At 37.1% G+C, this 27,768-nt stretch overlaps 1 protein-coding gene across 1 annotated transcript in view; it reads left to right on the forward strand.

Annotated features, from left to right (window-relative positions):
• Positions 1–402: 402 nt before the first annotated feature.
• IQCM (IQ motif containing M) overlaps positions 403–27,768 on the forward strand; it is a gene marked incomplete at both ends in the record, with an annotated part of 71,482 nt that continues 44,116 nt past the window's right edge. The window contains 3 exons of the mRNA XM_080936630.1: positions 403–436; positions 13,608–13,690; positions 15,192–15,456. Of these exons, the coding sequence (XP_080792756.1) occupies positions 403–436; positions 13,608–13,690; positions 15,192–15,456 (382 nt within the window). The remainder of the gene's footprint in view (positions 437–13,607; positions 13,691–15,191; positions 15,457–27,768) is intronic.

Here is a 27,768-nt window from a genome sequence, read left to right on the forward strand (position 1 = left end):
GGGTTAAATTCTTAGCACCTACATATCCTCTCACACCCATCTGTAATTTCAGTTCCAGGGCTTCTGATACCCTCACCTCATGCAGACATGCATGCAAGCAAAACACTAATGATCATAAGATTATATATATATATATATATATATATATATATATATATATATATAATATCTATATCTATATCTCTATAGATTTAGATATAGATATAGACATAGATATATATGTGTATATGTGTATTTATCCCCAGAAAGTTTTAGAATGGAAGTATGCAATATAAGTGTAGTCAATCATTTTATTTGTTTGTAAATACATGAAATAGCTAAAGTAACTAATCATAGCATTTTATTACTCATAAATAGTGAGTGGTGTTCAACATTCAAAAAGAAAAACCCCACCTGCCCGTCATGGCAACTGCAGAAGCTATACCTGAAGCAGTAGGTGAGTACCCATGTCGCCTAATCAATGTGCAATGCAAAATGCTGTAACTGTTTTGAAGAATCTTTTATTCTAATCTAATAACTCTCAGAACTATCCATGTGTCAGGTATGACTTTTGTTAATGTGGTCACTCTCCAAACAGAGAAGGCCAGACATGTTATTTACTAGTCAGGTGCTGCTTGAAACATGGCTGGTATGACTAAAAGCCCATGACTAGCAGATGTTTATCTTTATCTTTTTTGAATGAAATCTTTCTATTCATGCATTTTTATTAAAATATTTTGGTTTAATCTGTTAGATATATGTTATTTTAGCCGAAGATTATTTCTTTGAAAATAAAACTTAGTAGGAACTTAAATATGCAAAACAGAGTTTGAGTTACTCTGACTGAGGCGGGGGCACAGCTCAAAAAGTAATGAAATACAGATTTAAAGAAATTAATGGAGACTGGTCTGGCCTCCAACTGTGCCCGGAGCCACAGGCAGAGCAAGCAAACTGCCATCAGGACAACCTGCCCACAAAGAACTGAGCCCCCAGAGGAGACGCAGGAGGCAGGAGCACATTTTCTACTGAGCCCATGGTGAGCCCACACTTTCTCTCCACTGATTATCTGGGGAGAGACCTCCGGGAACTCTCAGGGCACAGGGATCACAGTGCAGTCTGGGATCAGACTGGTCCTGCCTCAACCTGAGCCCAGAGCCACAGGCAGATCAGGTACATTGCCATCAAAACTTGCGACCCGCTCACAGAAAATTGAACACCCAGAGGAGATGCAAGAGCACTCTCCCTACTGAGCCCATGGGTGAGCCCACAATGTCTCTCTAATGCTTATCTGGGGAGAGACCTCTGAGAACTCTTAGGGTGCAGGTACTACACTAATATTTGGGCCTGTGCCCTTCAGACCTTCATCTGCACCCAAGCTAGAGCTGACCCATCACCATAGAAACTCACTGACTACTCTAAGAGAGCTGAACAGCCAAGACAGAACTACCTCTGGAGCCTACGGCCCACAGACACAGAGGAAAGACAAGCTCCATTCAGGACAACAAGAAGAACTAACATCAAAGATAAGATGGCAAGAGACAAGTGCAATAATCTAAGCAACAGAAACCAAGACAACCTGGGTAAGAGCAGAACCCAGTTCTCCCACCACAGTAAGCAGTGGATATCCCAACACAGCAGAAAAACAAGATTTGGATTTAAAATAGTGCCTCATGCTGATGATAGAGTGCTTTGAGAAGTGCATGAATAACTCCTTAAAGAAATACAATAGAACACACACACACACACACACACACACACACACACACAAAACAAGTACCAGCCTTGAGAGAAACACAAAAAAGCACAAGCCAACAGATGAAGAAATTGAACAAAATCATCCAGGATCTAAAAACAGAAATAGAAACAATAAAGAAAATACAAAGATAGATAATACTGGAGATAGAAAACCTAGGAAAGAGATAAGTAGTCATAGATGCAAGCATCACCAACAGAATTCAAGAGATGAAAGAGAGAATCCAAGGTGCAGAAGGTAACATAAAAAGCATACGACAGTCAGAGAAAATGTAAAAATTAAAATGCTCCTAACCGAAAACATCCAGGAAATCCAGGACACAATAAGACCACATGAGGACTCCCAACTGCAAGGCCTATTAATATCTTCAACAGAATTATAGCAGAAAACATGCCTAACATAAGAAAAAGATAACCATGAACATACAAGAAGCCTACATAACTCCAACTAGATTGGACCAGAAAATAAATTCCTCCTGACACATATGTTCAAAACACTAAATGTTAAAAGCAAAGAAAGTATACTAAAAGCAAAAAGGGAAAAAGGACAAGTAACATATAAGGGCAGACAGATCAGAATTAAATCAGACTTCTCAACAGAAACGATAAAAAAAGAAGATCCTAGACAGACATTGTACAGACACTAAAAGAACACAAATGCCAGCCCATGCCACTATATCCATCAAAACTCTCAGTTACTATTGATGGAGAAACCAAGATAATCCAGGAGAAGACCAAATTTACATAATATCTGTGCACAAATCCATCCCTACCAAGGATAATAGATGGAAAACTCCAACACAAGCAGAGAAACTTCATCCTAGGAAAAGCAAGAAAATTACACTCTTGCAGAAAAACAAAAGAAGAAAGGCAAACAAACATAATTCTACTTCTAACAACAACAATGACAGGAAACAACAGTGATGCTGTCTTAATGTCCCAACCCCTCAATGACACCAGTGGACTCAGTTCCCATAGAGACATAGACTGCCAGACTGGATACATAAACAGGATCTAGCATTTTGCTGCATATAGAAAACTCATCTAAGAAGCAAAGACAGGTACTACTTCAGAGTAAAAGGTTGGGAAAAAAACGTTGCAATAAAACGGTCCTAAGAAACAAACTGGAGTAACTATTCTAATATCGAATAAAATAGATTTTCAATCAAAAGCCATCAAAAAGACAAGGAAGGACACTTTTTACTCATTACAGGATAAATTTATCAAGATGTACTCTCAATACTGAACATCTATGCTCCAAATACAAGGGCACCCACATCCATAAAAGAAACTTTACTAAAGCTCAAAACATATATTGCACCACACACAATAATAGTGCATCAATGGACAGTTAATGAAAGTAGAAAAAGAACTGAGACACAGTGAAACTAACAAGTTATGAACCAAATGGATTTAACAGACATCTATAGACTATTTCATCCTAACACAAAAGAATACACCTTCTTCTCAGCACCTCATGGTATCTTCTCCAAAATTGACCATATATAGTCGGTCACAAAATAGGCCTCAAAAGGTACAAGAACATTGAAATAATCCCATGCATCCTATCAAATCACCATGGACTAAGGCTGGTCTTCAATAACAACAAAAACAATAAAAAGCCCACATAAACATAAAATTGAACAATGCTCTACTCAACGATAGCTTGGTCAAGGAAGGAATAAAAAAAAATCAAAGACATTTAGAATTTAATGAAAATAAAGGGACAACAAACCCAAACTAATGGGTTACAATGAAAGCAGTGCTAACAGGAAAACACATAGCTCTGAGGTCCTATAAAAAGAAACTGGAAAGAACATTCACTAACAGCTTGACAGAAAATCTGATAGCTCTAGGAAAAAAAAAACAGATATACCAAAGAGTAATAGATGGCAGAAAACACTAAAACTCAAAGCTGAAATCAACCAAATATAAATAAAAATGACTATACAAAGAATTAACAAAATCAGGACATTATTCATTGAGTAAACCAACATCACTGATAAACCTTTAGCCAGACTAAAGAGAAGGCAGAGTATTCAAATTAGCAAAATCAGAAGTGAAAGAGGAGACATAACAACAGAAACAAATTCAAGAAATCATCATATCCTACTACAAAAGCCTATACACAACAAAACTGGAAAATGTAGAGGAAATGGACAATTTTTCTAGACAGATAATAGGCACCAAAGTTAAATCAGGATCTTATAAACCATCTAAAGAGTCCCATAACTAGAAGTAGTCATCAACCCCCCCCCCCGCTAAAAAAAAACCAAATAACTAGATTTAGTGCTGAAATCTATCAGACCTTCATAGACCTAATCAGACATAATACCAATACTCTCCAAATTATTCCACAAAATAGAAACAGAGGAAACACTACCTGATTCATTCTTCAAAGCCACAATTATGTTCATTCCTAAACCACACAAAGACCCTGCAAAGAAATTGAACTTTAGAACAATTTTTCTCATGGACATTGGTGCAAAAATGCTCAATAAAATTCTTTTAAACCGAATCCAAGAACAAATCAAAATGATCATTCAACATGATCAAGTTGGCTTTATTCCAGGGATGCAAGGATGGTTCAATATACTGAAATCTATCAATGTAATCAACAATATTAACAACTCCCCCCCCCCACAGAAACGAAAACACATCATCTTCTCTTTAGATACTGAGAAAATATTTGACAAAATTCAACACCCCGTCATGTTAAAAGTCTTGGAAAGATCACAAATTTAAGGTCCATATTTAAACACAGTAAAAAGAATTTACAGCAAACCAGTACATAACATCAAACTAAATGGTTAGAAACTTGAAGCAATTCCACGAAAATCAGAGACTGGAAAAGGATGCCAACTATCTCCCTACCTGTTCAATATAGTATTGGAAGTTTTCTTTATTGTTTCTATTTCTATTTTCAATTCCTTCACCTGTTTGGTTGTGTTTTCCTGTAGTTCTTTGAGTGTTTTTCATGTTTCCACTTTAAAAGCTTCTATTTGTTTATGTGTGTTCTCCTGTAATTGGTTAAGGGAGTTATTCACTTGCTTCTTCAAGATCTCCATCATCATCTTGAAGTTTAATTTCAAATCTGAGTCTTGTTATTATGGAGTGTTTGGCAATCTACTTCTTGCTTAAGTTCTTGGATTCCATTGCTTAAGTTCTTTCACTTTCCTCTCACCATCTTGTTATCTGTGATTATATGTGGTCTTGTCAGTGACTGCTGCCTATCTCTCTTGTGGATCTTAGCGCCTATGGGCTCAGAAAGAAAATTGATTCTGAGTGTCTAACTTTTTGTGGGCAAGCAGTGAGTTCTGGTGGCAGTGACTCAGCTCTGTCTTTGTGGCCTCAGGTATGGGAGCTCTTGTGAGGCTGATCTGGAAGCTCATCCATCTGCCCACAGATCTTGAGTGCTACTTATAAATAGTGCTGTTATGAACATTAGTATATGAATGGATACAAAAATTGTGTTATATTTACACAGTGGAGTACTACTCAGCTATTAGGAACAATAAATTTATGAAATTCCTAGGCAAGTTGATGTATCTAGAGAATGTCTTGCTGAGTGAGGTAACCCAGTCACAAAAGAACAGACATAATATGCGGTCAGTGATAATTGGACACTAGCCCCAGAAAGTTCCGAATACCCAAGAAATACCTCACAGATTACATGAAGCTCAAAAAAAAAAAAAAAAAAAAAAAAGACCAAAAAGTAGAAGCCACAGTCCTTCTTAGGAAAAAAAAAGCAACAAGTATAAAGCACCCACTGAGATTTGGATACACCTAGACCTTAATTCATTAATATCTCAAGAGCTAAGAAGATAGCATTGTGTCAATTTTTGGTATTTAAAAATCATTATGTTCAATATATATACACCAAGAAAACATGGACTATTTTCATGTCACGTTTAGTCTTACATGTATTTTATGCTTATTGTAACTTGTAAGATTTCAATGCATACTATCAAACCTTTAAAAAAATCAAATACTGACAAAAATATATTCATATAGTTTTACTCCAAAATGCTGTTAAAATCTGTACATGTATTATTCTTTAAAAAAAAGACCAAATAAAAATATTTTCAAGAAACAGCACAAAAAGGGGTACAGAGATAAACAAAAAGTTCACAACAGAGGTATATTGAATTGCTGAGAAACAATGAAATAAATGTTCAATATCCTTAGTTATTAGGGAAATGCAAATCAAAACAACCCTGAGATTCCACCTCACACCAGTCAGAGTGGCTAAGATCAAAAACTCAGATGGCAGTAGATGCTAATGAGGATGTGGAGAAAGAGGAACACTTCTCCACTGTTGGTGGGATTGCAAACTGGTACAAACACTATGTAAATCAATCTGGAGGCTCCTCAGAAAATTGTACATAGTAGTACCTGAGGACCCAGCTATACCACTCCTGAGCATATACCCCAAAGTTGCTCCAATATCTACCAAAGACACATGCTCCACCATATTCTTAGCAGCCTTATTTATAATAGCCATAAGCTGGAAAGAACCCAGATGTCCTTTAGTAGATGAATGGATACAGAAATTGTGGTACATCTACACAATGGAGTATTTTTCAGCTAATAAAAAACAATGACGTCATGACGTTCCTAGGCAAATGGATGGAACTAGAAGCTATCATCCTGAGTGAGGTAGCCCAGTCACAAAAGAACACACATGGTATGCATTCACTGATAAGTGATACTAGCCCAAAAAGCTCTGGATACCCAAGAAACAATTCACAGACATTATGAGGTTGAAAGTGAAGGAAGGCCAGAAGGTGGATGCCTCAGTCCTTCTTAAAAAGGAAAACAAAACACTCGTGGAAGGAAATAATGGACAAATAGTGGAACAGAGATTGGGTAAAAGATCATCCAAAGACTGCCTTACTTGGGGTCCATCTCATCTGCAGCCATAAACCCACACACTATTGCTAGTGCCAAGTAGTGCTTACTGGCAGGAATCAGAGGCTCTGCCAAAACCATACTGATAGAGGAGGATGCTTGCAGCTCACCATTTGACTGACTATGGGGACCCCAACGAAAGAGCTAGAGAAAGGACTGAAGGAGCTGAAAGAGTTGCAACCCTATTGTTAGAACAACATTATTAACTAACCAAACCTGCCACAGATGCCAGGGACTAACTCACCACCCAATGTGTTTTATGGAGAGACCCATGGCTCCAGTTGTATATGCAGCAGAGGATGATATTCTCTGGTATCATTGAGGGAAGAAGACTTTGAACCAGTGAATGCTTATTTTTTTTATTGTAGGGGAATGCCTATGAGGAGGTTGGGAGAGGGAGCACCTTCATGGAGGCAATGGGAGGGGGAGGGCGATGGAATTGGTGGAAAGGAGATAACACCTAAACGTAAATACAAAAAATGTCCAATAAAAAAGAGGAAAAAAAGATATTAATGAAGTACAGATTTACATCTGCTGCTTGAATTTGGATTTGACTCACTGCTTTATTTCTTTGGAAATGCTTCTGTTTTAAACCTTTTCTTACATAATGCAACATAAAGATTAAACTCTGTAAGGTAAAGTTTAGTTATTGCTGAGCCAGCTAGTGGTAAATTATGCTATTTTATATTTCACTATATTAAATACCGTGGAGTTTGCTCATAAATTCTTCATAGAAAAAAGTCAACCTCGATAGTGTATAGAAAACAGGTATAATTGTATCCCGAATTAATATACATTTACCACTGAAAGCAGCATAACACTTAGTAGGTACACAACAAGTTTATGCAGATTTAAGTACCATTGTTCCAAGGGTTTGATACAGTTTTATTTTTAATTTTTGAGACAGTGTCTTGTTATGTAGCCCAGGCTGGACTCAAAAATCTTTCTGCCTCAGCTTCCCAAATGCTGGGATTCTAGTCACGTGCCAGCAGGCTCAGCTTAAAGGTGCCTTTTCCACACCCTGTGAAGTCAGTCACAGGCAGATCGCTAGGGTGTTCACTTGGACTATGTGCAAGGTGTTCTCACCCATGTGATCATAAGTCTTTGATCATATTCTTATACAATTTTTCTAAAGGCTTTCTGGAAAATGAAGTCTAATTGGGAAGGTGTGAAACCTTCTGTGTTAGACAATATAGGTTCACAAGGCTCTGGGACTTTTGGCTGCATAAAAGACTTGTTCAGAGATTATAATAGAGAGATGGCTCATTCCCTGTCACAACTAGATTTTCTTTTTGCATCTGAGCTCAGATGCAGAACCACAGATGCAGTAAGAGAAGCATCACCTTAGTAGCATTCACTGTAGTCTGTATGAAGAATGAGAGTTTTAAAAGATTAATGTATGCCATTGTTTTCCATGGCTGCATCTCTTTTGGAATCAGAGGCATGCGCATACACTCTGTCATTTGGTGCACACACTCTGTCCTTTGGTGCATACACTCTGTCCTTTGGTGCACACACTCTGTCCTTTGGTGCACACACTCTGTTCTTTGGTGCACACACTCTGTTCTTTGGTGCACACACTCTGTCCTTTGGTGCACACACTCTGTCCTTTGGTGCACACACTCTGTCCTTTGATGCACACACTCTGTCCTTTGGTGCACACGCTCTGTCTTTGGTGCACACAAACTCTGTCCTTTTGTGCACACAAACTCTGTCTATTGGGAATATTATTTGCACTCTTTTTTTCAGGTCAGTTCATTACGACCATTTCACTCTCTAAAGTTGACTTTTTGTAAAATATTGTTATTGCTTTTAACAATTTGTTACTTATTTTTCTGTTTTTAGCAACACAGAGAACCTCAAAGATTATATATTATTGTCTCTGAACATATTAACTCATGAATTTTAGATGAAATATATATATATATATATATAATTAGGTAGCCAATCTAAAGTAATTTGGAAGGTTGCCTTTTGCCATTAAAAACAAGAATTGATTAATGAGATTAATTATGCAAATGTCTAGGAAGGATTTTAGTACAATGACAGCAATACAATATTAATAGTTCAACAGAGAAACTTATGTATCAGGTGTTCTGGCTAAATGATCTGCAGTAAGGTCTAACTCAATTTCTCATGGGTCAGTTTCTTCATCCTTTTACTGATACAGATGTAAACCCTTAAGGGTCTGAATTATAAGTAAGTTGTTGGGGTCATTCTTATTCAAATTTCTTATGGATATGTTTTCATTTCTGTAAATGTCTGGAAGTAAAATCATTAGGTCACAGGGTAAATATTTTTTAATTTTATAAGAATTTCCATACCTCTTGCTAGTTGCTTATCCCATTCATCCTTAGCTATGGAAACTAGGGGAATTCCAGTAACCAGAAGAAAGTTGAAGCAGGAAAGGATTTATGAGAATAAGAAGGACAATCCTTGGAGGCATGCTGGAAAACCCACCCCTAGTGCCATTCCTTCAGCTAGAGGCCCTCTCAATGTAGAGTCTTATGTAGGTGCAATTTCTTAAAACAATTCTACATTCTGAAGTCTCTGTAAGGACTGCCTTCTTAGGGGTCAGGACTGGTACACTGGTAGCTGCTCTGTCTTCAACAGAGGCACATATTTCTCCAAGAATATGTGCATGAATCTCAACAAATGTTTTCTATTGAAAAGAGAAAAATGCCACCAGTGATGTCCTTTATGTATACACAGACACCCTTGGATACAGGAGGACTGGGGATCTGAAACTGGTCACATCTTAATAGCACTTCCATATATCACAGGGAGGGAAGGAGACGTTCAGGATCAAGATGGAACAAGTGAACTTACTAGGAACAAACTCTGTGTTGTTTATTCCGACAGTCACTTTCCTTGCTCCCTTTCCTAACCTAGTTCTTTGAATTGTGTCTATTTGTGTCTTTCCTGGATTTCAAAGGTCTTCCTGGGCTCCTTTCCCTTGCACTTGATTATAATAGCTCCTTGTGGCCCATGACCATGATAGTAAATGGCAGTGTGGTGTTTGGGGCAGGCATGCAGGGGAAGTTTTTGCTTTAACTGAAAAACACATTATGGTCAATGTAAAATATACATGCCATGAAATGCAGAAATCTTAGGTACACTCATGATGTAATACCTGTTCAACCCATGTTCCTATTAGCGTATAGAATACTATCTGCTTGGTGTTGGTTCATGCCCTCCTTTGGTACTTATCACTCAACAAAAGATTCAGTGTTGCTTTGTTTCAACCCACAGCTCGTTCCTATCTATCTGACTTTATTTATAGGGAGCCATGCAGTACTATTGTGTAGGTTACTTTAACTTGAGATTCTGCTTTTGAGACCTGTCACTGTGCTGTACATGTTAGTGGTTTGGCTCTTTTTCTGATCCTAGCAGTTTCTTTGCCTTAGTATAAGGCAGCTTGTTTCTCAATTCTCATATTGATACACACCTGAGCCTTTTCCAGTTTGACTATGAGCAAGTTACTTTAAGCAATCTTATGCAAATCTTATGTGCACGTTTTCATTTTCTGTAGTAAACAGTAGGAAGTAAAATTCCAAGTGTTAGAATAAATATATTTTTAACTTTTAATTTTTATACCTTTTCCAAGCAGCTAATTTTCTTTTGTAATTTTTTGTTTCTGTATTTTCCCAGTTAAGTAGGGCTGTGCTGGTATCTCAGAGCCTCAGCATTCTACATTCTCACTTTTTAGTTTTATTTACTCAAGTGATGAGAAGGTGTCTCATATGTTTTAATTTTGAGAAGAGTAAATTCTTTAAAATTTGAGTCGATGTAAAGAAGAGAGAGGAAACCTTGATTTTAAAACTTTGAATATATTTGCAAAGCACAAAGTTTCCTGAATAGAACACCAATGGCTTATGCATATACCAAGATCAAGAATCAACAAATGGGACCTCATGAAATTGAAAAGCTTTTGTAAGGTTAAGGAGACTGTAAAAAAACAAAACAGCAACAAATAGATTGGACAAAGATCTTTACCAATCCTACATCTGATAGAGGGCTAATATACAATATATACAAAGAACTCAAAAAAAAAAAAAGGCTCCAGAGAATCAAATAATTCTATTTAAACATGGGGTACAGAGCTAAACAAAAAATTTTCAACTGAGGAATGGCGGAGAAGCACCTAAAGAAATGTTCAACATCCCTAGTCATCAGAGAAATGCAAATTAAGACACCCCTGAGATTCCACCTCACACCAGTCAGAGTGGCTAAAATCAACAACTCAGATGACAGCAGATGCTGGAGAGGATGTGGAGAAATAGGAACACTCCTCCACTGTTGGTGGGGTTGTAAGCTGGTACAACTACTCTGGAAATCAGTCTTGTGATTCCTCAGAAATTTGGACCCAGCTATTCTACTCCTGGACATATACCCAAAAGAAGCGGCAACATATAAAAAGGACACATGTTCCACCATGTTTATAGCAGCCTTATTTGTAATAGCCAGAAGCTGGAAAGAACCCAGATGTCCTTCAGTAGATGAATAAATACAGAAATTGTGGTATATTTACACAATGGAGTACTACCCACCTATTATAAACAATGAATTCATGAAATTCGTAGGCAAATGGATGGAACTAGAGAAGAGTGAGGTAACCTATTCACAAAAGAACACACATGGTATGCACTCACTGATAAGCGGGTACTAGCTCTGAATACCCAATACCCAGGAAACAATTCACAGACATTATGAAGCTCAAAAAGAAAAAAAGCCAAAATGGGGATGCCTCCCTCTTTCTTAGAAAACAGAAGAAAACTGTCATGGGAGGAAATGCAAGGTCAAATAGAGGAGCAGGGATTAAAGAAAAGATCATTCAGAAACCACCTCACCTGGGAATGCACCACATATGCAGTCACCAAATCCAAGCACTATAGCTGGTCCCAAAAAGTATTTACTGGCAGGAATCAGACAGAGATGCCCCCTCAGGACTAGACTGGAGTCATATAGATACAGCTGAGCATGCTTGCAGCTAACTGTTGGTCTGAACTCGGGGATCCCAATGAGGTTGCTAAAGAAAGAACCTAAGGAGCTGAAAGGGGTTGCAACCTAATGGGAAGATAACATTATCAACCCACCAAACGCTCCAAAACTCCCATGGAGTAAAACACCAACCTTTGTGTGCACTTTGAGAGACCTTTGATCCAGTTGTGTATGTACCTAAAGATAGCAATGTCTGGCATCAATGTGAGAAGAGGCTTTTGTTCCAGAGAAGGCATGTTTTCCCAATGTAGGGGAATGACAAGGCAATGGGGTGAAGAGGAGGGTCAGAAGGGAGTGCACCTTTGTGAAGGCAACTGGAGGAGGAGTGGGGATGGCACTGGGGTGAGGTAAAAGGATAACATCTCAAATGTAAATACAGAGTATCTAATAAAAAGAGATTTAAAAAATAAGGACGTATGTGAATGCCTCAGTCCTTATAAGGAAGAACAAAATACTCATGGGAGGAAATACAGGGACAAATAGAGGAGCAGGGATTGAAAAAAAGATCATTCAGAGACCGCCTCATCTGGGGATCTACCACATATGCAGCCACCAATTCCAAGCACTACTGCTGATGCCAAGAAGTGCTTACTGGCAGGAGCCAGGTATAGATGCCTACTCAGAAGCTCTGCCAGAGTCATATAGATACAGTTGAGCTTGTTTGCAGCTAACTATTGGACTGAACAAGGGGACCCCAACAAAAAAGCTAGAGAAAGGATTGAAGAACCTAAGGGTTTGCAACCTCATAGGAAGAATAATATTATCAACCAACCGAACCCTCCACAACTCCCATGGAGTAAAACACCAACCACTGAACACACAAGGAGAGACCCATAGCTCCAGCTGCATATGCAGCAGAGGATGGCATTGTTTGGCATCAATGGGAGGAGAGGCCTTTGTTCCACTGTAGGCTCATTTTCCCAGTGTAGGGGATGCCAAGGCGCTACAGTGGAGAGGGTGATTGGCAGAGGGAGCGCCTTCATGGAAACAAGTGGAGGGCCAGAGAGGAGGAGAGTTGGGGAAGAGAATATTTGAAATGTAAATACAGAGAATATCCAATAAAATAATTTTAAAAAGAAGATAGAGTTGTACAGGATCTCCCTGGACAGTTGGGAAGCTAAATTTAATAGGTAATACTTTTAAATCTTATTGAGTCCAGGTAAAGAGGAAGAAGCCTGGAAATTCTTATTAATACCCAAAGCAACTAATTCTAAAAATCATCTTTAAGAAGGCACTCTTGGACTAGAATACATGAAATGATATGCACTCTACATACCGGAGAGTTCATATATAGCTTTGGTTAAAGAGATTAAGAAATTAAGGAAAATAGAAATAAAGTAAGCTCTATTAATATTGCACAATAGAGCATTATGCACAAACTTCTCATTTTCAGGTATATCCTACTGATTTATTGGGGCATTTTATTTTATAATTGCTACTTTATCAATAATTTATAAGTTAATTGCACTCAAATGTATAGTCATATGCTTTAGTCAACAGGGTAAGAATTAATATTTTATGTCAAAATATATTTTAATATTTTTATAAGATGATAATCAAAGAACTTTCAAAACTGATAGATATTTCAAGTTTGTTTTTACTTAAGTTTTTCAGGGAGTTAATATTTTAGATTATTAGTTCATTATCCTGGCCACTATATGTTGGGTTTTCTTTTTAAATAATAAATATTATATAAAAGTAGATGTTATATTCATTTCTTTTGAATCTAATTGTAAATGTTATTTAGAAAGCCTTTGTAATAGAGCCCCACAGAATTCACAAGTGTCTTCAAAGTTTAATCTAGCTTCACCACCTTGATATACGGAAGTATAAGTAATTATTGGAAGCAGTGTCTGGGAGCCTAAGGCATGATGATTGCATATTGCTAGCCAGCTTGAGACCTTGTCTCAGCAACAAAACAACAAATACTTTTATTTAAAACAGTGTTTTTGTTTCTGTTCTAGGCCCTGTATTAGAAACCACCCAGCAAGATTTTTTGCAAGAAGCAAAATCTCTTATTGCCCAACATTTCAAGAGAGTAAATGAGGTAGTGCTTTCCAGCATGTAATTTGTTTTTTAAAAAATGAGAAAGGGCTTTGAATGATAATCACAAGGGCTCTCAGGGACACTAGTGTCACCTTCAAGTGGCTTATATAAAAACTGCTTCAGATGACACACAAAATATTATTCAGATAATTTGATGATTTTATATATATATAAATATATATATATATTTTATATTTTTTATATATATATTTTATATATATATATTTTATATATATATATATATGGCTTGAACATTTGATATATTTAATGGTTTTAACACTTTCTTGGATTTGTCATTTTAAGTAAGTATCCCCTTAACTCTGTTTAGACAAAACAGAAATGGAAACTTCCCCATGAGATGCAACTCCCCTGTCTCCTCAGCCTAATATGTGTGTGTGTGTCTTTTCCCATGTCACTTTGCATTCAAACTCTCTGTTGCAGTCTGTAGTTCCTGGAGACTGTTCAGGCTGTCTTCTAGCATCTCTAGCAACAAGCATTGTGCCTGCTCAACAGACATTTGCTGTGTGTCAGGCAGTTGTGCAGTCTTAGGAAGGGTGGGAGGGTAAAAGGTGACAACGACGAGGGTCCTAGTTTGTGACAAAGGCTTTGCAGAGCAGGTGGGAAACCTGAAGACTAGGCAGCCATTGTGACAAGTACTAAAAATGATACCACCAAAAGCTTAATGACATCTTGAGTTGGCAACAATTAGAAGTGACAACTTGGCTTTTTGCAACAAGCTTTGTGCATCTGTAGGATGGATATTACATTGAACAATTGCAGTTCAGAGAACTAGAGCTGTGTTAGTCTTCCCCTGAATATGCTGCTCAATGTTAATGTGATTTAAAACATCTGAAAAATTGTATCCTGTTATCAGTATGGTTTTCATGACAGCATACGTGCATATCTTCTGAGTGATTTCCAGCTTAGTAGAAAAACATTTGGAAATTTTATAGGCAGTTAAGGGTTCTCAGAGATGGTTAAAAATACTAAATTTAAAAATTATTTTAAAATAGACTCTGAGACTGTATTTTTTGGGATTATAACTTAATTGTAATTAATTTCTTTCTGTCCTTCCTTCCCTTGAAATCCTTCCATGTTCTCCCTGCTCTCCTTCAAATTCATACATTGTTTTTTAAACTATATACTTTCATATATATTCTTATATTCCTAAATGTTCAGTCAAAATAATGTTGCCTCTATGTAAGCTTTTAGGGATGGTTGTTTGTGTGATTATATTTTAAAATATCTCTTTTAAGATAGAAGCTGCTATTGGACAATTTATTTTTCTTTTGAAGTGGATTATAACATTCATGCATGGGAAAGCTTTAGAGTGTGGTCTCAATTGTTAAGAATCATGCATATTGCAGTAAATATCTTCTTAGTGAGACACTTGGAAATGTAGTCAGCTATGATATGATTTTCTCTCAATAAAATTTAGAAATTTGACCATGCAATTATATTAAAAATTAATACTAAAATTTTATTTTCTGTTTTATTTATAGAATAAGGCTCAAGGAACGTCTATAGATGTCTTTAAAAATAAACACCAAAGACCGAAAACTGTCAAATTCATACCTTTTGAGATTAAGAAAAGTGAAATCCTTAATGTAGTTCAAGAGCATCGGTTGGTACTCAGAAGCATTAGCCATCCCAGGGATTCTACCAAATGTGCAACTTTAATTGAGACCTCAGAGCAAACTTCCTTCAAGGAGCCATATGTTTCGAATATAAAAGAGAAGTACCACCCTGTAGATCTTTTTACAAAAGGTAAGCTTTGAATGGCTGCAAGAAGATTGGAAAAGCAACGCATGGAACAATTTGCTTTTTGAGAACTTGAAGCAAAATTTTCTGGTTCAGATGGTACCTAGAACTTTGCTTCAGCAGTGAAGGCTGAGGAGGATGGTTCCTGTATCTTCCTACATTTGGTCTGTCAGAAACTGTGACAATAGCATCCTAACAGGGAAGGGGAACTTAGGAACCAGAACTGGATCATGTGTTTGCATAAGTGGTGTTTTTATCTTTCTATTACAGATTATTTGAGAATATTCATTTACCAAATAGCTTAAGTTCTACTGATGGTGACAGTTAGGGCAGGCAACCTCTTTCTAAGGATGTTTCCTCAGTCCCATAAACAGAATTTCCAGTCTGTAGAGTTTGCCACAGGCAAACATTAATGAAAATGTACTTGTTATTAGAAGTGTAGTAAGGGGGAAGCCTCAGTTCGATTTAAGCAATGTCAATACTGCTTTTTTCGTAGGAACAGCTTAAACCAATGACCACATAACACATTTGTAGTTATTGTAGTAGTCAAAGGCTTAGGTGGTTCTAAAATATTTCCTAAGTCATTCATCTGCTTACAGTTCTTTCTTTCAGCAAAGATCATTCTTTTTGTGTCAGACAGTGTTCAGAACTGGGGAAACAAAAGTTTAAAAAAACCTCATAGATCAATGTTAGGTAAGCAGGGAGTATTTTCTTATCTTACTGCATGACAATTGCTGAACAAGCAGGAAAACAAAGTATATGGGAACACTAACAAGTAACAAACGAAAGGCCAGACTAAACATTTATCAGCAAAGATCTCACTAGAAATAGGGTTTTAAGACATTTCTTTAGAGTTAGGAGCGGAGAGAAGCCACATTGAATAGTGGGAGAAAAATGTCTCAATCACCAGAAGGGTGAAAGATCATGATATTTATTAGAAAACAAAGCTGAGGGGAGAGATGGGACTAGATTTTGAGGCACCTAAGCAGCCTAGGTTTGGAATCTATGCTTTCAGCAGATAAGAGGAGAAAAAAGCAAATAGCAATTCTTTAGTCAGTGTTATATTGCTGAGAAGAGACACCATGACTATAGTTCTTTTAAAGAAAAACCATTTCATTGGGACAGGCTTACAATTCAGAGGTTTAGTCTGTTATCATCATGGTGGCCTAGAAGCAGACATGGTAATAAGAGGTGGCTGTGAGTTCTACACAGGATCTACAGGCAATAAGGAGAGACCTGGCTTAGGCTTGTGAGACTCCAAAGCCGATACCCAACTGACAAACCTGCTCCAACAAAGCCACACCCCATTAAACAAAGCCACAGCTCCTAATAGTGTCACTTCCTCTGTGCCTATGGGGACCATTTTCTCTCAAGTTACCACAAGAACAACAAGAAAGTTCCCCAAAGCATCCTGTATATTATACTCCCCTGTTGGATATTCATTGATCATTAATATATTAAGATTTCAGAAAAGCATTGCAGTAATCAATTGTTTTATTCTCAATTCAGCTGACCAAGGAAGACCCCTGTCCTAGTTACTTTTCAATTGCTGTGGCAAAGCTCTATAACCAAGGAAACTTTAACTTGGGGTATATAGTTACAGAAGTCTGGGTTTGTGACCATCATATGAAGAAGCATGGCAGAAGTTAGAAAGGCACGTCACTGGAGCAGCAGCTGAGAGCATATAGCCTGAACTATAATAAGCAACACAGAGATAACGACACTAGAAAGGTGCTGAGATTTGAGATCTCAAAGCCCATTCCCAGTGAAATGCCTATTCCTCCAAGGCCACACTGCCTAATCCTTCCCAAACAGATCCAGCAACAGGGAACCAACTATATGAGCCTGGGGGCAGAGCATCACTTTCAGTGAAGCCACTACTACTCTGAAGCTATTGTTTTTTTTAAATATATGTCAGTGAATTCAGAATTGGAGGCCTGTATGCTGAATGAACAGTCTTTAAAAAATTAAAAGAGGAATATGGAGACATGATGAGGCTAAGGTTTGTAAACTAGAAAACTGATCAAATATCAGAGTTTAGAAAATAATTCAGAGTATTCTGTAGTCTATTTCTGTTGTTACACACATCCCATACATACATGTAACCTGTATGTTGCACTGTGATTTGTAGAGTATTAATGCTATTTTATCACATTAAAAAGGACAAAGCCCTTATGATTTCACTCTTCAAAAGCCTCATACCTTCATAGTAACACATTAGGTCCCAGATTCCAAGGTACATTTTGGAGAGACACAAACATTTAAGCCATATCATGGGAAATTGAGCTATTAGCCAGATGGGGAAAAATAGAGAAAGCTAACAATAGTACATTTTTAGACCTGTTAAGTAGGCATGCATATTGAGATAGCTTTTAGAAAGTTGGGAAAGAAAATCTGGTACTTAAGAGAGCAGTAGTTGAAGACTGGATATAAAATTCTCTTTGTGTGTGGGTCATTAACTTACTACAATGTGGGATTCATATCTTTGTCCAAAAATATCCACATATCATGCAAGGTATAAGGAACCAAAAACTATACTAGTTCACATATAGAAGTTCATACATGACATATGTAATTTGTATGTCCTTCACTGAAGTAGGGCCTATAAAACATAAGAATATAGTATGAATGTTACTTTAAAACAGAAGCTAGTTTGCTGCTATGAAATCAGTAAAAGAGTATTGCATCAGATTGGTCAGTAAGAGATGTATTCCCAGGAACTCTAAAGTGTTTGGTAAAAATTTAAAGATAGCAACTTGTTAATACCAGAATAAAAAGGAACACCCTGTCTTGACATGTGTAGTTGATGCTATGTAAAATGAAAATGAGTGTGGAGCATCCAAGTGATCTGAGGATTAGAGAGTCTTACAGATGACACTAGATATTGATGAACATTAAACTTTAACCCAAAAGTAGAGAAATAATCCAGATGCAATTAAGCAAAGTTGAAATTGGAATGTTTGTAGGCACAGAGATAGTGACAGGCAACATTTTGTAGGCTTGAGACTAGTAACAAAATTCTTCGCATGTGACAGGATGGCTCAAATTAAGTGAGTAGCACCCAAGAATTAGATAAGAGGAAAGATTCTGCAAGTATTAGAGTGATCTATTGGTCAACAACAAAGCACTGAGTAAGAGAGAGGAAAATTTCTGAGTCTGCAGTGATCTCCACTTTGAGGCAGTACAAAGCTATTTGTATTAAGTGAAGTTTGTAGTATTTAAAAAGCCAGAAGCATATCTTGCATAATGGTAGAGCCATTACCAGTGATAAGTAGGTCATGTACTATTGAATGTTGTAGTTCCAGGTGAAAATGCTAAGGGATAGTATTATCAAAATATGTTAGTGTTTCTGGCTGCCTTTAAAAGTTAATATAAAAAAATAAGAGTTAAACTTATAAAAATACTGTTTGGTTTTCCATGAGAAATCAAAGGCTTGAGTCATTGGCTTTGATCAATATCTCTAAAAAGAATTAGCATTACAGCAAAACACACACACACACACACACAGAGAGAGAGAGAGAGAGAGAGAGAGAGAGAGAGAGAGAGAGAGAGAGAGAGAGAGAGAGAGAGGGAGAGAGAGAGAGGGAGGGAGGGAGGGAGGGAGGGAGGGAGAGAGGGAGGGAGGGAGAGAGGGAGGGAGGGAGACAGCTCTTTCACAACCTATCCCATTGTATTAATTAGATAATCTCAGAGCAGTCACAACTGAGAGAGTAAAGTAAGGGACTAAAGATACGAAGTATATTTTAGAACTATGAATAAAAGGAAACTTCAAATGTGGTAATTGCTTTGTAGAATTAATAAGAAGCAAATAGATTTGAAATAGCAAGTTTTAAAGAAAATTCCTTCACTTAAGAAACTATGACTCTAGATTTAGTTGGGAGTTCAAAAGTAAAATAACCTGCAGGAAGTAAACTGAACACCTGTATAGCCTCCAGCAAGGATAACAGCAGGAGTTGACTGGAGAGGCAGAGATTGGATCCAGGGGACAGTGAAGGGAGTGACCCTTAGAAAGAACTTCCTACCTCCAGGCTAGAGAAGCCTTTGCAGCAATCCACAGCAGGTTCTGTATCTCCGTGAACCAGTGACTGCAGTGTCTTCTTTTACTGCTTTTGCTGATGGAGGCCTCCCGCGGTTCTATTGCATGCTGCCTGCTTTATGGGCAAGCTGGAGATACCGTATGTACTTGGTTTTACATCACTAGACTATCAGGAACAGCATTTCAATCTGATGGAAATGCTAAGGTATCAGGCAGACTGGATTTAGACCTGTATAATAATGCCTCAGAGAACTCTAGGTTGTCTCCTTTGTGGAGTGAAAGTACTTTTCTTTCAGAAATTAGGAATTCATTGATATTTGGTGTCCAAAAGGCTAGACTATAAGAGACTAGAAGATATTTACCAGACACTATCTTTTTTTTTTCATACCCATCTGAAATACATTCCTCCAATTCTGTGTAGATGGTGCTCTGTGACTACTGGAACTCAATAGAGAGCGCTCGGGGTGACTATAGCAATAGAATTCTGTGGTTTTCCTGTGAGGCATGAGAATATGTTTTAAATTTTCTTAACACTTGTTTTATTTGTGTGAACATGGTAATCTGAATTTAAATATCTGTTGGTTATCAACATTTTATTCAGAGATTCAGCATAGAGACAAAGGCCAGTTCAGAGACTATATGGATGAGAACTGTCTCTGAATTATATCCTCATAGCATGATTACACCGGGTGGAAAAATATCAGCTACACAGGCACAGGTGCAGAATGAGAGTGAAACTGAGTTAAACTGGACAGAGTGAGATGTAAGAAATGAGCGTGGATAGTTTGGATTATCAGTGGGGTGCTCTAGGCAATGGGGCGCACACACAAGGGCTTTCAATGTGGAAAACAATTGAAAACCTAAGCCAACTAAAGTAACCAACCAAACCTAATATAGATAGCTTCAGTATTGTGCTAGAGAATTGATCTGGGCTTTATAGGCAAATGATTAGGAAATGGCTAGCAACATTTTCTGAGGTGGGGAGAGAAGAAAGCCCTGTGGTTTGGAACATTTCTTGATGTCCATGGAGGAAATGCTGTAGTGTGTTATCACTTAGGGCAGGAGATGTGATATATAGTCAGTTCTCCAGAGCAGGTAGGAGGTGGTTTCAGCATAGAACTGTATGTATGTGGTTGTGTCAAACACTTTGGATGTAAGTTTGATTTTCTCAATTCTTGTCATTTCAGACACTGTTGTGGTGACTGGATTCTCTTCCAACCATCCATAATCCTACCTGGTATAGGATACACATGAGCTTGGTTTAGTTCTGACATTTGGTAGCCATGGAGGAGGTTAGCAGGGAATGTTTTCTCTCTTCTCTGGAGCAGAGAGGTGACAATCAAATGGTTAAGCAACTATAATCCTTACATAATGGTTGACTCATGAAAGATTCTTATATTAGCCTCCCACAATACTTGTTTTATTTCCTTCTCTTATTTCCTATTTCTAAAGACCACTGCATTAAAATGTTCTTAACACTGGAATTGTCAATGTTTTCTGAGAGATGAGGTGTAGGGGTATGAGGGAAACAGACATTCATGAATGAAATTTTAGCTCTTGTCATGGTGAAGTTGAAGGTAAAAATTCCCTCTTACTTCAGATGCAGTGAGATGGGCATACATTTTTTAAAATTAAAATTATGAGATTTTAAATAAAATTACATAATTTCTTCCTTCCCTTTCCGCACTCCAAGCACTCTCATCTGAACCCTTTCTTATTATCTTTTATATTCATGATCCCCTTTTGAAATTATTGTTTAAGTGTGTGTATGCATATGTGTGTATGCACATACATGTGTGTATGTCTATGTCAGTGTCTGCATGTATGTTGTAAATTATATAAATACAACCTGCTTCATCTATGTAATGCATATTTTCAGGGCTGACCATTTGATAATGGATGGCCAATTGGTGTGCTCTTCCCTGGGGAAACTATTTCTGCCACTCTCAGCACTCCTTGGTTGCCTGTCATTCTTTGTCTAGGGTTGATACTTCATGAGCTTTCCTCATCATATTTTAGCATGTTTCCTGGTATCATCCTTCATGCTCAGGCAGCCATGTTGGTGAGACTTTTTAGGTGTAGCTTCTGAGATTACATGGAAATACAGGCTCACAGCAAATACTCTGTTTCTCTAGCTCTTACCATCTTTCTGTACCTTCTGCAGTGAGCACTAACCAAGAGGTACAGGAGTTGTTTGTAGATAGGTTGAGACTGAGCTCTACAACTCACATATTGCTAGTTGTAGTTTTCTGTAATGGTCTCCTTCTGTTGTAGAGAAAAGTTTTTTTGATGACGTATGAGAACTACACTTACCTGTGGGTGTAAGGACAAGTATGGAGAAGGTACATAGGATTGTGCTGATTATGATTATTAGTCAAGTGGTTGTGGTAGGTTCTCTAAGATCTAAGACTTCACTAACCATGAGTAATTGAATAGCATTTCAAATACCAGACACAACCTCTCTGTTGTTGGCTGGTATTTTTTTTTTAATTAAAAAATTGAAATTTTATTATTTTTTTTATTTTTAAAAATATTTTGGCATATGACTATATGAACATATTTTTGTTGTTGCTTGAGTTTTTAAAAAGTTTGATAGTAAGCAAAGAAATCTTACTAGTTACCATAAGCAAAAATTACATATAAAACAAAATGTAACATGGAAATAGTCAAAGTTTTATTGGTGTGTATAGATTAAACATAATGGTTTTTAAATACCAAAAATTGCCAAAAGGCTATCTTCGTAGCTCTTGAGTTATTAATGTTTTAAGGTCTAGGTGTATGTCACGCTGAGTGTGTGCTATTCACTAGTTGTTATGGTTTTTTTTTTTTTTTTTTTTTTTTTCTAAGAAGGACCGAGGCTTCCACTTTTTGGCCTTTATTTTGAGCTTCTTATGATCTGTGAGTTGTTTCATGGGTATTCAGGGCTTTCTGGGGTTAGTATACAATTATCAGTGACTGTATATTATGTCTGTTCTTTTATGACGGGATTACCTCACTCAGGATGATATTCTCTAGATGCATTCATTTGCCTAGAAATTTCATAAAGTCATTGTTTCTGATAGCTGAGTAGTACTGCATTTTGTAAATATACCACAATTTCTGTATCCATTCATCTACTAAAGGACATCTGGGTTCTTTCCAGCTTCTGGCTATTATAAATAGGGCTGCTATGAACATTGTGGTGCATATGTCTTTGTTGTATGTTGAAGCTTCTCTGGGGTAAATGCCCAGAAGTGGAATAACTGGGTCTTCAGGTAGTAGTACTTCCAATTTTCTGAGGACTCACCAGACTGATTTCCAGAGTGGTTGTACCAGTTTACAACCCCATCAACAGTGGAGAAGTGTTCCTTTTTCTCCACATCCTCATCAGCATCTGCTGTCATCTGAGTTTTTGATTGTAGCCATTCTGACTGGTGTGAGGTAGAATCTCAGGGTTGTTTTGATTTGCATTTCTCTGATGACTAAAGATGTCCAGTACTTCCTTAGATGCTTTTCAGCAATTTGATATTCCTCAATTGAGAACTTTTTGTTTAGCTCTGTACTTCATTTTTTAACAGGATTGTTTGATTCTCTGGTGTCTAGCTTCTTGAGTTCTTTGTATACCTTGGATATTAGGTCTTTATCAGATATGGGATTGGTAAAGATCTTTTCCCAATCTGTTGGCTGCCTTTTTGTTTTCTTGACAGTTCCCTTAGCCTTACAGAAAAGTTCTAATCTCATTAAGTCCCATTTATCAACGTTTTATATAAGAGAACAAGCCATTGGTGTTCTGTTCAGAAAAATTTCCCCTGTGCCTATGTGTTCTAAGGTTTTCCCCACTATCTCTCCTAATAGTTTCAGTGTACCTAATTTTATGTAAAGAACTTTGATCCACTTGCACTCGAGCATTTTACAAGGAGATAAGAAAGGGTCTATTTTCATTCTTCTGCATGCTGACTGCCAGCTGAACCAACACCATTTGTTGAAGAGGCTGTTCTTTTTCCATTAAAGGTTTTCAGCCCCTTTGTCAAAAATCAAGTGACAACATGTGTGAGAGTTCATTTCTGGATCTTCTATTTTGTTTCATTGATCTACCTGCCTATCTCTGTACCAGTACCATGCGGTTTTAAACACAATTGCTTTGTAGTATAGCTTGAGGTCAGGGAAGTTTTCTTGTTGTTGATAATAGATTTTGATATTCTAGGTTTTTTTTTTTGTTATTTCAGATGAATTTGAAAATTGCTCTTTCCAACTCTATGAAGATTTGAGTTGGAATTTTGGTGGGGATTGCACTGAATCTGTAGATTGCTTTGGTAAGATGGTCATTTTTACAATGTTGATCCTTCCAACCCATCAGCATGGAAGACCTTTCCAACTTCTGAGATCTTCAATTTCCTTCTTCAGAGATATGAAGTTCTTGTCATACAGGCCCTTCACTTGCTTAGTTAGGGTCACACCAAGGTATTTCATACAGTTTGTGACTGTTGTGAAGGGTATCTTTTCCCTAATTTTTTTCTCAGCATGTTTCTCCTTTGAGTAGAGGAGTTTGAGTTTGAGTTCATTTTATATCCAGCCACTTTGCTGAAGTTGGTTATAAGCTATAAAGTTCTCTGGTGGAATTTTTGGGGTCACTTAAGTATACTATGATGTCATCTGCAAATAGTGTTATTTTTACTTCTTCCTTTCTGATTTGTATCCCTTTGATTTCCTTTTTCTGTCTAATTGCACTGGCAAGAACTTCTAGTACTATGTTGAATAGGTATGGGGAGAGTGAGAAGCCTTGTCTTGTGCCTGATTTTAGTAGGATTGCTTCAAGTTTCTCACCATTTAGTTTGATGCTGCCTATTGGATTGATGTTTATTGCTTTTATTATATTTAGGTATTGGCCTTAGATTTCTGCTCTTTCCAATACATTTAACATGAAGGGGTGTTGAATTTTGTCAAATGCTTCCTCAGCATCTAGTGAGAAGACCATATAGTTTTTTTTTTTTTTTTTTTGAGTTTGTTTATATGGTGGATTTCCATGTACTAAACTATTCCTGCATCCCTGAGATGAAGCCTACTTGATCGTGGTGAATGATCGTTTCGATGTGTTTTTGCATTCGTTTTACAAGAATTTTTTTTTGAGTATTTTTCTATCAATGTTCATAAGAGAGATTGGTCTGAAGTTCTCTGTCCTTGGAGGGTCTTTGTGTGGATTAAGAATGAGAGTTATTGTGGCTTTGAAGAATGAGTTGGGCAGTGTTCCATTGGACTCTATTTTGTGGTATTTGTTGGAGAGTATTGGGTTGTTAATAAATGTCTGATAGAATTCTGTACTGAACCCATCTGGTCCTGGGCTTTTTTTTGGTTGGGAGTCTTTTGATGACTGCTTCTATTTATTTAGGTGTTATGGGATTGAATAGCTGGTTTTTCTGGTCCTGATTTAACTTTGGTATCTGGTATCTGTCTAAAAATTTATCCAGTTCCTCCAGATTTTCCAGTTTCATTGAGTATAGGCTTTTGTTATAGGATCTAATGATTTCTTCAATCTACTCAGTTTCAGTTGTTATGTCTCCCCTTTCATTTCTGATTTTGTTAATTTGAAAACTCTCTCTCTCTCTCTGCCCTCTAGTTAGTCTATCTAAGGTTTTACGAACTTGTTAATTTTCTCAAACAACCAGTTCCTGGTTTTGTTGATTCTTTGTATTTTTCTTTTACTCCTACTTGGTTATTTTCTGCTCTGTGTTTGATCATTTTCTGCCATCTACTTCTGTTGGGTGCATCTGCTTCTTTTTCTTCTAGAGCTTTCAACTATGCTGTCAGGTTGTTAGTTTATGCTCTCTATAGTTTCTTTTTGTAGGCACTCAGAGGTATAAGTTTTTTTCTTAGTACTGTTTTCATTACACCCCATAGATTTGGGTAGTTTGTGCTTTCATTTTCATTAAATTCTAGAAAATCCTTAATTTCATTTTTTTTATTTCTTCTTTGATCATGCTATCATTGAGTAGAGCATTGTTTAGCTTCCATGTGTATGTGGGATTTTTGTTGTATATGTTGTTATTAAAGACCAGCCTTAGGCAATGGTGATCTGATAGGATGTATGGGAGTATATCAATCTTCTTAAATATATTGAAGTTTGTTTTGTGACCAACTCTATTGTCAGTTTTGGAAAAGGTGCCATAAGGTACTGAGAGGAAGGTGCATTCTTTTGTTTTAGGATGAAATTTATTGTAGATGTCTGTTAATTCCAATTGGTTCATAACCTCTGCTAGCTTCACTATGTCTCTGTTCAGTTTCTGCTTCCATGATCTGTCCATTGACGAGAGTGGGGTGTTGAAGTCTCCCACTATTATTATGTGTGGTACAATGTATGTTTGAGCTTTAGTGGGGTTTCTTTTATGAATATGGGTGCTTTCTTATTTGGAGCATGTATGTTAAAGATTGAGACTTCATCCTGATAAATTTTTCCTGTAATGAATAAAAAGTGTCTTTCCTTATCTTTTTTGATAATTTTTGTTTGAAAATCAACTTTATTCGATATTAGATTGTCTACTCCCGCTTTTTTCTTGGAGCTGTTTGCTTGGAATGTTTTTTTCCCAGCCTTTCACTCTGAGGTAGTGTCTGTTTTTGTCTCTGAAATGAGTTTCCTGTATGCAGCAGATTCTGTTTATATATCTAGTCTGATGGTCTATGTCTCTTTATTGGGGAATTGAGTCTATTTATGTTAATAGATATTAAGGAAAAGTGATTGTTGTTTCCTGCTATTTTTTGCTGTTAGAGGTACAATTATGTTGTGTGTCTTTCGTCTTTTGTTTTTCTTGCTTAGTTATTTTATTACTTTTTCTAGGTTTTAGTTTACCTCCTTGTATTAGGTTTTCCAACTATTATTCTTTGTAGGTTTGGATTTGTGTTCAGATATTGTGTAATTTTGGTTTTGTCCTGAAATATCTTTGTCTCTCCATCTATGGTGATTGAGAATTTTACTGGATATGGTAACCTGGGCTGACCTTTGTGTTCTCTTAGTGTCTGTATGATGTCTGTCCAGGATCTTGTAGCTTTCATAGTCTCTATTGAGAAGACGGGTGTAATTCTGATTGGTCTGCTGTTATATGTTACATGTTTTTTTCTCTTACTGCTTTTAGTATTCTTTCATTGTTCTGAACTTTGGTGTTTTGATTATTATATGTTTGAAACTGTATTTTTTTTTCAGATCCAATTTATTTGGCATTTGTAGGCTTCTTTTGTGCTCATGGTCATCTCATTCTTAAGGGTAGGGAAGTTTTCTTCTACAATTTTGGTGAAAATATTTACTGTGCCTTTTAGTTGATATTCCTCGTCTTCTTCTATTCCTATTATCCTTAGGTTTGGTCTTCTCATTGTGTCCTGGATCTCCTCGAAATTTTGGGTTAGGAGGTTTTTGTTTTTGCATCTTCTCTGATTGTTTTGTCTATGTTTTTTTATATTGTCTTTGGCCCCAGAAATTCTCTCTTCCATCTCTTGTAGTCTGTTGTTGATACTTGCATCTGTGATTCCTGATTTCTCTTTTAGGTTTTCTCTTTCCAGGTTTGTCTCCTTTCATGTTTCCTTCATTGTGTCGATTTTCATTTTTAATTCCTTCACCTGTTTGTTTCTGTTTTCCTTTAGTTTTTTGAGTGATTTTTGTGTTTCCTCTATAAGAGCTTCTATTTGTTTATTGTGTCTTCCTGTGATTGTTTATGGGAGTTACTCATGTGCTTCTCCCAGACCTCCATCATCATCATGAAGTATGACTTCATGTCTGAATATTCTTTTTCTGGAATGTTTGACAATTTAATACTTGCTGTGGTGGGAGAGCTGGGTTCTGATTTTGCCAGCTTGTCTTGGTTTTCATTGCTTAAGTTATTTCATTTTCCTCTTGACATCTTGTTATCTGTGATTATATTTGTTCTTGTCAGTGACTGGTGCTTGTATCTCTGGTGGATCTAAGGGCCCATGGGCTCAGGAAGAAAATTACTCTGAGTGTTCGGCTTTTTATAGGCAAGCAGTGAGTTCTGGTGGCACTGACTCAGCTCTGACTTTGTGGGATCAGGTGTGGGAGCTCTTGTGAGGCTGTTCTGGGAGCTCAGCCCTCTGCCCACAGGTCCTCATTCCTACTGGCAGGGACCTGCCTTTTTCTTTAGGCCAAAACAGACCTTTTTCCAGACAGCACAGTACTCTCTGTTCTCTGAGAACTCGCAGTGTGCTCTCCCTGGGCCTATGTGCCAGGCTCACTTATGGTTCAGGTGTAAGAGGACCTGTGGAGCTGATCTTTAGCTACTGCCTTTCCTGGGCAGACCCTGGTT

The sequence above is a fragment of the Micromys minutus genome (genome assembly GCF_963924665.1).
Source record: "Micromys minutus genome assembly, chromosome: 24".
Taxonomy (NCBI): Eukaryota; Metazoa; Chordata; class Mammalia; order Rodentia; family Muridae; genus Micromys; species Micromys minutus.